Source organism: Solanum stenotomum, chromosome 1 (genome assembly GCF_019186545.1).
Source record: "Solanum stenotomum isolate F172 chromosome 1, ASM1918654v1, whole genome shotgun sequence".
NCBI lineage: Eukaryota > Viridiplantae > Streptophyta > Magnoliopsida > Solanales > Solanaceae > Solanum > Solanum stenotomum.
Window position 1 is genome coordinate 6,882,538 of NC_064282.1, and position 11,838 is coordinate 6,894,375.

An 11,838-nucleotide genomic window follows, 5' to 3' on the forward strand; every position below is an offset into this window, starting at 1 on the left:
CATGAACCTGATATTTAGTCTCTTAAAGCATTAACTATTAACAATAATCAAAGTTGGAGGTCATAAAAACATTAATTCTTATTGATTATATTTTTTAGTATACAATTGGTTGGTGAAATTATAAATGTTGGCTGCTATAGGCATTAATATACTTATCTCATAATCATGATTATCCAAAATGAATGGCTCAAATATAAATGAGAAAACATTGAGATTAATTAATGGGACCAAGATGATAGTAATATTTGTAGGTTTATCCAAATGCATTATTCATGAATAACAATATTATTGTTTTTTTTTTATAGTAGAAAGAGAGAAAATTAAAATTAAGAACCCAATTATTTCAAGAGATTAATTATGATAATATGGGCAGTATCACTTATAGGTAATCTGGATCTCTAATTAACACGTGGATATGAGATGATATAAGCGTGAAGTGTGATGATAACCCACATTTTCCCAATAAATTTACTAGACTAGCTAATTGGTACATCTATTTTAAGCACCAAGTAAAAATGAAGCCACCAAATTTTGCCTATAGTAAAATTTACCACTTTAATTTGGCTTGATTCAACCAAATAAATGCTACCTCAATTTTTGTTCTGATCCAAGAACCCATCATTTTCAATCTCGTATTGGTAAATACTTTATTCGTTCACTTTTAATTGTTAAGAGGTGCTTCCTTCATTCATTTTTATTAAAATAAATTTTTATTTTAATTATCACTTTTGACCTATCAAGAAGAGATAATATATTTTTATTCATGTTTTACCCTTAATATTAAGTATATATTTTCCAAATTATTTTTCAAGACATCATGGATAATTTGGTAAATACATATATCAATAATTATTTTCAAGTCAAAGTGTGACAAGTAAAATTGAAAGAATGGAGTAATATTGAATTACTCATAATCACATCTCCTTGTAAGGTTCGAGAAACTCTCATTCTTATCGGTCAAATTTTTCATAAATAAAGTTTAAAAAAATTAAGAAAACTCAACATATAATATAGTACATAATTTTTTTTTACTAAACTATACAATATAATTTTTTTACAAAAGGATATCAATTAACATTTCTAGGACAAAAATAATTCCAGCTAATGGTTTCTAGACAGCGACCAAATAAATAGGATTAAGAACTGAAGGAACATTTTGGGCCAAAGAGGTAAGTGTTATGGCATACCAAGTATTTACGTATTGATTAATTAACTTTATTTGGTTGTATCATTAAAATCATAAAATTATTCTACTTCACTAAAGTTACTAATTTATGTGTAAATTTTTCAAAAAAATACAACTCATCATCCGAATAAAATTACCGATACACATAACATAAACCATTTTTGACACATACAAAGAATATGAAATCCCATAATTATATCCACAAATGAACATTGAAGATGAGCATAAGAAATTATGAAATATGTGTAGGCAAATCCATTCTTAATGAATTATCACCATCATACTGTTCTATTGGCAACCAAGGAGTGTACCTAAGAAAGTAAGATTTCAACAAGTTGCATCTACAAGTCAAACTCAAGTTGTAACATATTATATTGTTTTAAATTAAAAAAGATTGATCAACAAGATACATCTTAGAAAATTACATCAATATAATACACCTTTCCGAATTAATATTTCATTATTTAATCAGATAAAACTTTAGATCTTCCAATAGTAGTAAGCCGCACATATATAGATTAATTATATACTTATCATTTTGTAAGTACAATATAATTACCTTGTTTCTGAAGTCATATCCTACCATATTAGGCTTTGCCCAAGGATTAACAAACATTTGAAAAGTCATATTAATATGTACTCCCTCCGTCTCAATTTAGCATTTTCCGAATTTCAAAATTTAAACAAGTCTATTTTAAAATCTTTTAAATATTTTGAATTATCAATTATTGTAACTTATACTCCCTCCGTGTAAAAAAGAATGGTCTAATTTTATTTTTAGTCTGTTTTTAAAAAAATGAGCTTGTTGTAATATAAATTATGACAGAGGAAGTAATTAAATTTACAATTTTATTTACACACGCACTGCAAGGTCCATTCGAAAGATTACACTCCCAACAAAATTCTTTTCATACTCAATACTTTTATTTAAGGGTGAAACAGTTGCACCAAAAACGTAGGTCATAGTCGAACAGAAGGAGGTCCCATTATATTGGTTTAGGATCCAAAGAATGAGATAAATAGGTAGAGGCACCCGCCGCCTTGGAGCAGAGCCGCCACCCAAATATTGTTTGTTAAAAGAAAAGAAAGCAAAACCTTGTTTGAAGCAAAACACACAGAGAGAGAGAGAGCTGAGAGAATTGTGAAATGAAAGTATATATATATGGTGATGATGATGCCCTAAATTAAACAGACCTTCCTTTCTCACTCTCCATTATAAATATCTTCCTTCTACTCTACCAAATACATATAGTATATCCATCAGTTTATAGACAAAATTTGATGGGGGATAGTAATGTGAACCTGCCACCTGGCTTTCGGTTTTACCCAACAGATGAAGAATTAGTTGTTCATTTTCTCCAACGCAAAGCTGCTCTTTTACCTTGCCATCCTGATGTCATTCCTGATCTTAATCTTTACCCTTATGATCCTTGGGATTTGGATGGTACGTACGTTTTTCCTTGATTCTTTTCATAATAGGTCGATAATTAATTATGTCATCATTTTTAATTAATGTTGTACGTGCAGGAAAAGCAATGGTAGAAGGCAATAAGTGGTATTTCTATAGCAGGAGAACACAGAGTAGAATCACTGAAAATGGATATTGGAAATCATTAGGAGTTGATGAACCAATATTTTCAACTGACAATAATAATGTTGGCATGAAGAAATATTATGCTTTTTACCTAGGTGAGCTACCTGAAGGTGTCAAAACAAATTGGGTAATGCAAGAATTTAGTCTTAATTCTGATTCTTCTTCTGGAAATACTCGTTCATCTTCAAGGAGAAAAACCCGTTCCAAAATTGTAAGTACATATATTTTAACTTTTAACATATGAATTAATTCAGTATTCATCAGAGTATAATTATTACTATATTTTTTTCTTCCTTCCAGGACTATAGTGGATGGGTAATATGTCGTGTATACGAACGCAATGATGATGATGATGATAATGGGCCGGAGCTATCATGCTTGGATGAAGTTTTTCTATCACTAGATGATCTTGATGAAATTAGTTTGCCGCACTAGATTATTAATTAATTAATTGTATAATTAGATCCAGTAAGTTAGGATCTAATTAACTTTAATTACATTTCTGTTTACAAGTGTTTGCAGCTAGCTAGCCAGCCACCCAACGACTAAATTACATTTCCTACTTTAATTTCCATATATAGTGTATGTAATTACAAATTAAGATCACCATTATGCAGTGTTGGAGTATATATGGAAGAAACTTTTAATTTCCCTTATTGGATTTCTATGTCAACGATTTTATTTTTGTTTTTATGGAATAAATAAATAAAATGAATTATTTTGAGAACTATTACCACGTCAAAAAAAATATAAAAATGTGATGTGTAGTTAGCTAGATCCATATCATGCCATGTGTACTAGAAAATCCAGATATGATCTAGGAAAGGCAACCACATTCATTGCAATTTATCTACTCTATATATATATGTTATGGCCCTACGTAACTACTGTTGCTTCTAAAATTTGTCCACTCGATGGTGTTACCAATATTGCTTGTCTTCAACTTATGTTTTTAGTAACATTTATTTATTTTCTCACATACTCAATTCATATATATAGGCTTCTTGATTACTATGTTTGTTTTACTTTAGTAAAAAATTCATCAAAAATAGTTTATATCTTCAAAAGGTAAGGAGTAAGATTATATACACATCATTTTTTTCAAATTTTATTTGTGAAATTACATTATATATGTGGTTATTATACTCAATCAGTATATAGCCTCCACTCTTGATGCTATAATTTCATGTAGCGTCGAGTTCTACTGGACTCTTCCAATGTATAGAATATTTGTCGCAAAAATCTCGAACTATGTGCTCATATCGATCGAAGAAAATGAACATATATCTTATTCAAATTATATTCGGTATTAATTAGTATTTGATCGTGTTAAGATTATCTACATTAATATTTTGAGTTTGTGACTGATTATGCAACACATACATAGAGACAGAGAGTAGTAGATAATAAGAAAATTAGATTATTCATGACTTTGTTATACGGGTTCGTTTATGGGTACATATCAAGAACAAATTAACGTGAGCAATTTTTTGATTGGCCAAACAAATATACAATCTTTCTAATTTTTCCTTAAATTTTATTTTGACACTTCAACTTAACCTTATTCCATTTCAGTTCTGGTACGCTATGAGTCCACGCCAACTCCATTCACCACATATTCATGTCATAACTTATCACACTAATATGAAACAACTACGTCAAGAAAATTAACAATACCAAAATTTAAAGAATTTAACTTATATACATCAATAATTGAAAATATATATACTCTATGGTATAACCTTAATTAGTTATAATAGAACTTTGAGAATGGAGATATATATGATGGAAGTTGTCACGTGAAGGAAGTATTGTATAAGGCCAAAACCAAAAGGGGAGAAGAAAAAAAACATTATTTTCTTCCTTTTGCTATGTGTTACTTCTACTACTACTACACTACTGCTAAGTATTTCAGTAGCCTTTTTAGCTTTTGTGTGTTATGATGGATATTTGGTAGTTGTCTTGTGTCACCAAGTTAAGGAACATTTTTTTAATTTCTACTTCTTTTTTCTCTCTCTCTCTCTCTCTCTCTCTCTCTCTCTCTCTCTTTTTGATTTAATATTGGTGGTGGTTGCTTATGTAAGCATCATGTCATGTTTATGTAAGCATTTTTCAACCCCCTTCTTTCACACACACGTGATGGATCCAATATACTGTATATCATGAATTATTGATTTTACAGTTCCAATATATTTGATTGTACACCATATTAGGTAGATTTGTGTCAATTTGTCAAAATAAAATAAAATTTTCAATTGCAAACGATATAATTATGCCTATTTTAATATATAATATATCGAGTCATGTGTCATTTCTTGAAAGAAAAATAGAAAAGAAAAGGAGATAATTATGTTAATTGATTATATCCTTGGGCAAGGAAAGTATTTTCCAGAGAAAACACACCAAGAAAGTGATTTTGTATAAAAATAGACTTTTTGTGGAGTGTGAACGAAGATTTTTGAAGTTGAATGGTGACAAAGACAATACAAGAGTAAGAAAAGTTATTAGTAATAATAATGTTAATAAAGATGGAAATCTCAATGGTGAATTTATATAAGAAAAGTAGAAAAGTGCAACGAAGGAAGTGGCTACTAATTCCCCCTAGAAAGTGATACTCTTCTCATCCTATTTTATTTGCTACCATTTAAACAACACTAATAACATATTCAGTATATATACTCTTATAAATAAAGTCTGCAGAAGGTTAAATATACACAAACCTTATCTCTATCTTTATGAAATAAAAAGGTTTGATACTAAAAAAAATCACTATTTCCCACTAAATTTTTTCACTAAAAAGTGTCAATGACTATTCACAAATTTTTATTAATTCACGATAAAAGAAACCTCTATTTTTAATAGTGAATATTTTTTATAGACCCTCAGCTCAAAAGAAATAAAAAAAAAATTGGTATGAAGTCAAATACTATTTAACTTGTTTATCATATAATAGTAATGAAAAGATTATTAGTTGAGTAACAATTCATATTTCACAAAGTGAGTAGCAATTAAGGTATACGAAATATTCTACTCTTGAAGATAACTCTAGAATAAGCAAAGTTTCTATTCCTTCCAATTTGCAATAGAAAGACTCTTTTTTTAAATCTTTTTGATTGTCAATAGAAAGGACGAGAGGGCTCAAATTCAATTGTCAAAATCAAAACAAAGTGCTTTTTGTGATTGTGAAATGGGAAACTAAACTTAGAATTCAAAGTTTACTTTTAACTTTTAAGGATTCTAAAGAGTAATTACTCCTTTTAAGTGCTTTTTAAGGTCCTAATTACTGTTAAAACGTGATGAGCGTTTCCCTGTTACATGTTAACCATACATTAAAGCCTAATCTTGTGAATAAAAGATCTCAATGTCTCTGTAATTCTTTTCATTTTTGACTTAAATCTCCAAAAGTGTAGCATAAAGCAAATTTATGGGGCCATTTTATTTATTTTCATACTAGTCAAAAGAGAAAACCCAACAAATTAGTAAATTTTTTTATGTAAATAAAGTTGGAAACAAGGACTAAAGGAGCAATATCCACTAATATATGTTAATTTCCATTAGATTAAAAAGTAGATAAAACTACACAAATTAAATTCAAAAACTGAGACTGCATGGTTGTTAGGTACACAAATTAATGTACCTATTCATTAGTGCTTATCAAAATCCCCGAGAAATTAAGACCCAAACCCCATTGAGAAGTACATATAATAAAATTATTTCATTGCTTAATTAGCTCGTAAGCACTGAGCATTTCTAATCATCTCACCCATACAATACAAGACTGCATTTGCAAACAACTGCACATGTTTTGACATAAAGAGAGATCAACAAACAACTCCAACCACCCCCCCCCCCCTCAACCCCAACAAATAAGAGTTCAAACTCAATGCTTTATTTCTATTCTAGTTGATCCTGATTCGACACTAAAAGTATATATATTGATTTTTCCCCAATAACCACCCGCCCACCAAAAAATATAGGTCCTTGCCTCTTTTAACCCAAGTTCACAGAGCGCGAATCTAGAATTTAAAATTAGAGAGTACAAAATCTCATTATATGTATATACTTTTAATATTTTTTGCACGTGATATATAATGAATTTAGTTGAACCTAGAGAATTCATCCTAAGTTGGTTGTTGGTGGTAGGAGGTGGGAGTTTGCACTTTGCATGTGTAGGTAGACTTTTTAAAACAAGTTATTAGTTTCTTGTGAGCAAAGGCAACTCCATCATCTCAATATGTTGACGTTATGAGTTTCACCAATATAATTTGCTTTCTTTGGAACTTTGCTTGGTTTGGGAATATGACCTAATCAAATTGAAAGCCATTATGATTGCACAAAACATGCTGCTCTTCATGGCCCTATCTCAACTTGTTCTTTAAGTTGTTTGTTTTTATCTGATAAAGACATCAATGGAACAAAGAAAGAGTGATTGGAAGATATAATATACATATATGTACTTGTATATGAAAACAAACTTCCCTTCTTAACACCCTTTCTTTTTAACTACTTTTTTTAATGTATTGTATATGTAGGATATGATGAACTTAGATGAATTTGGCAGAGAGAAACTAACACAAGAAATCATTGATGGGACCAAGTGTAGCTTTTGAGTAAAGCTACCTAATTATGCTTCTAATATATGCATCCCACATATATCAATTCCAAGGTCAAAGTATGAAGCCTTTTGAGTCAAACGCCACTAGCTAGCTTGTTAGATCCAAAGTACCAAATATAACTAGTTTATAGTAAACATATCAAAATGGGCACATTCATCAAAGGTATAATTGTGCCCACCCTGGTGGAGATACCACTTGTGGTAAAATTTTGGCCTCCTTTTGTTCATTATAACTTCTCTTTTTTTTTTTCTTTATGGGTGACTTCTTTTGATCTAAGATTAGTATATGTTAAACTTGGGTACAATGCATTTCCAAGGAAGTTGAAAGTAAAATTATACGCACGCTTAGCTTAATTCATGGGATAATGACACCTATTTGCTTTAATGCAAGTTATTATTGATTTCTTGAAACTCTCAAGAAATATACTTTAAGCAAGGATTTAAATTTATGGTATACTACGAATGTAGTAATTTTTTCATACCAATGCTCAAGTCGAATTTGGGGCATTCCAAAAACTTGGAATTGGTGGCATGCTCGCATTCATTTGAGTACAATTTAATCTATTACAACAAGTTACTATTTATTAGTTGTTAGCCATCAATATTAGTATCAAATAAAGTTACAACCAAACATCTTTTAAAGCTTATTTAAAACAGAAATATATTCAAAACTGTTTCAATAAGACGCTTAAACAACCATTTCTTGAGGTTTAGGGTGTGTTTGGTATGAAGGAAAACATTTTTCGGAAAATATTTTTCAATTTTCTCATGTTTGATTGGGTTAAATGTTTTGGAAAATATTTTTCAAATCAACTCATTTTCCTCAAATTTAGGGAAAACGAATGACTTCCCTTCAAAACTTAAGGAAAACATCTTCCAAGACTCTCTTCCAACATCAAATTATAATTTCTTTTTTTGTTGAAAAAATCAATTTATTTTGTCCCTACCCTCAAACCACCTCCCCCACCACCACCACCACCCAAAAAAAAATTTAAAGCTTCTTGTTAAAAAATGTTTTTAACTTCAATTATTTTATCCCACCCTCAACCCTACCCCCAGCTCTCTACCACCACCACCCCCCAAAAAAAAATATTAAAAGTTATTTCTAATTTTAATTATTTTTTTTTACCCCCACCCCACCCCCTACCCTCCCCCATCAGCCCCCCACACCCTTAAAAAAAAATAATTTAAGTTTGTTTTTAAAAAATATTTTCTACTTCAATTTTTTATTTTTTCACCCCTACCCTCGACCCCCCCGCCACACCCCCCCTCCAAAATAATAATTTAAGTTTTTTTTAAAATTATCAACGTCAAAATTTTATATTTTTTCACCCCGATCCTTGACTCCTCCACCCCTCCTACCAGCCCCCCACCCCCCAAAAAAAATTTGAGTTTGTTTTTTAAAAATATTTTCAACTTCAAAATTTCATTTTTTCACCCCTACCCNCGTCGAATTCCCCGCCCCCCTCCTCCCCACACCCCCAAAAAAAAATTTAAGTTGTTTTTAAAAAATATTTTCAATTTCAAAAATTATTTTCTACTCTAGTAAAAATAAAAGATATTTCTCAAAAACATTTTTCATTCATAAATTAAACACTAAAAATCTTTTCCGAAAAATATTTTCTACTCACCAACCAAACATGAGAAAATAAATAAAAAATCTACTTGTTTTCCAGGAAAACATTTTTCATGGAAAATTTTTCCTTCGTACCAAACACACCCTTGTATCAACTTTATTAGCTTAAGACTGGAAAGGGGAGGAAAGGATATTGCAGGGTAGTGTAATTTATCTATGTGTTTCCTTAGCCCAAGGGTCTATCGACGGAAATACACACTACTCTCTCCAGATCCCACTTAAGGATTTACAAGGGATATGTTGTTGTCGTTGTAAATACGCAGTCTAATTCAAGAATTGGAAACAAAATTGGTTTAGTTCAAGTTGTTTTTGGTACTATTTATTTAGTTATTCAACACGGGAAGTAAGGTTTTCATGAACTGTGATGAAGGTAATGAAAAATATGCACATCAAAATAATGCCTCACTTCACAAATTAATTCGTGCCAGAATCTGCAGTAACTGATAAAGCATGCCTTCATCTAGTTAGTGCCTTATTGTTCATTCGTCTAGTCAAGTTGCTATACTAATTATTGAATTGCAAGGATTGACATAACTTAAACTAAACAATTGCTACAAACCTCATTCTAAGGTTTTACATGATAATATGCAAGGAAGTTGACTAACTCACAGAAAGAGTTAGGGAAACATCCCATAAGAGTCCAGGCACAAGACATTCACCGAGGCCATTACCAACAACAAAGTGAATTCAAATTAAGTCCCTGAATCCCAAACATACCGACAAATAGTTATGTTGTTTATCCTTGCTAAATTCATATCCACCCGGATGCCTGTGTAAATCTCTTAAAACACATCCCCTCCTTCCTAACTCCATAACAGTTACTGGCCATAACTTCATTTATCTTTTCAAGTGGTGAACATGAAAAATAATCAAAAGAACAATCTATAAGGACTACGATTAAAAATGGTTCCCTTCAACTTCTGTAAGCCTACCAATTTATTTAATAAAGAGTACCATGATATTACTGCAGCAAAGTTGAGGCATTATTGATCGATTAATAAACTCATTGTAAACAAAAAGGCACAGACAGAAAGGACAAACAAAAACATAAGGAGCCAAAATGGTAGATTTAGACAGCCAAGCACCATATAAATTTCTCTGAACCACTTCAGCTTCGAGGCCAAATTAACAAGCTTCAAGCCGTTTAGCTTAAGCAAGTGGATTGATCAATGTGGAGAAGAATTTACTCTTGACTAGATGGACAATGTTGCTGACATATTGTCACTGCAAGATAAGCCTGCATTGAACCTAGTATTAAAGTGGATAATGGAAGAGCGGCTGGCCCATCATCCCCGAGTCTTGAAGGTTGCATTTAGTCATAAGGGATGGGTCCAGACAAACTTCTAGGTGATACAAAAAAAGACTACCAAAAAATGTTTTTTCCTGATAAGTAATAAAGAATTTTGTTATAGAGAGAATAACACTAAGCTAGTGCTACAAAACAGAGTTACAGATTGTGCAGTTCCTCGATAGTATCTAACATGCCATTTACATCATGTACAAAATTTAGGTTGCACCAAAGAGCTAGGAAAGAAAAAGCTCTAAACTTATGGCTAAGAATGTGTCTCTTGTTGCCTTCAAAATTCTACTATTTCTTTCAGCCATTCTATGCACCAAACAACAACATACCCAATGAAATCCCACATGGGAAGGGTAGAGCGACCTTACCCCTACCTCGTGGATGTAGAGAGGCAAACTATGCACTAAACGTTATGCTAAATTATGGAAGTAGCAATTCCTCGTTAAAAAGATCAAACGATGCATATTGCTATACAAGTAGTTTGTTCTTCTTCTTTTTTCTTAATTCTAAAACACATCAAAATACATACTTAACTCCAAACGCATTCTTCCACGGTCACCTCAGAAAAGAATCGAGGGGAGTATAAGAATGTAAAACAAAGCAAGGGCGCCTGGGAGATTATAATTACGTTGATTAGTGAGGCCAACATTTGCACCATCTACCACTACAAATTTTTTCTTTAGACACTCCTGGACGAGGTGCACCTTGAAAGTTAATCCAACATTCTTTCAAGTACTGGGAATTGAAAGAAGCACTCCACCAATTCTGAATAGGTATATTTAGGAGTAACAGATATTTCAGAATCCATTATAATGGAAAAAAGATAACGATAAATGAATACACCAAATCCAGTATATAGATAACACAAAAACAACTAGGTATGAAGAGTATTACCATATCATGATCCAATTTTATTGCCAGCAACCAGCATTTTCATTCATCCTTTTATATTGCAGAGACACTCATCTATAGAGAGATTCACCCTACTTATTATTTACATGTTCACCGTAATGATTCTTTTTTCTTCTTGTTTGGGTTTGTTTTGGGAGGTTGAGTATTGGCAGAAGATAAATATGAATGCTTAGCTTTACAAAGACAATTATATTTTTCTTAAAATCAGCTTGAAGACATACATGGTGTGGCATCCCTGGCAACAATATCTAACTATGCATGCAAACCCTTCGGCTTCCCTTTTCGACAAATTCTTACTTGTGCAAATAGCTCTAACCCCTCAGGCACAGCCCCAGATTATCCTGTATGTATATCCACTTTCTAAGACTTATCAAGGGTTAATTTCATGTTTAAACGTTATTTAGTTATTCACTCCGATGTCATGTGAAAGTAGTCGGACTTAAATTTGTTTTGAACCGTAGGATCGTCCTGACTCAATCTACAATAAACTTTAAAAAAATTGCACACAACACTCTTGCATTCACATATAACTCATTTGTTGATATGTGTGGGAAACCCTAATTTTAACCAACAAATAAAGCAACACATTATAACG

General features: G+C 31.4%; 1 protein-coding gene across 1 annotated transcript; it reads left to right on the top strand.

The window, feature by feature from the left end:
* Positions 1-2,316: 2,316 nt before the first annotated feature.
* Positions 2,317-3,365, top strand: LOC125875887 (NAC domain-containing protein 104-like). Its single transcript, XM_049556947.1, has 3 exons — positions 2,317-2,630; positions 2,714-2,991; positions 3,081-3,365. Exons 1-3 carry the CDS (start codon positions 2,468-2,470, stop codon positions 3,213-3,215), a joined length of 576 nt encoding a protein of 191 aa, XP_049412904.1. The 5' UTR covers positions 2,317-2,467; the 3' UTR covers positions 3,216-3,365.
* Positions 3,366-11,838: the final 8,473 nt, after the last annotated feature.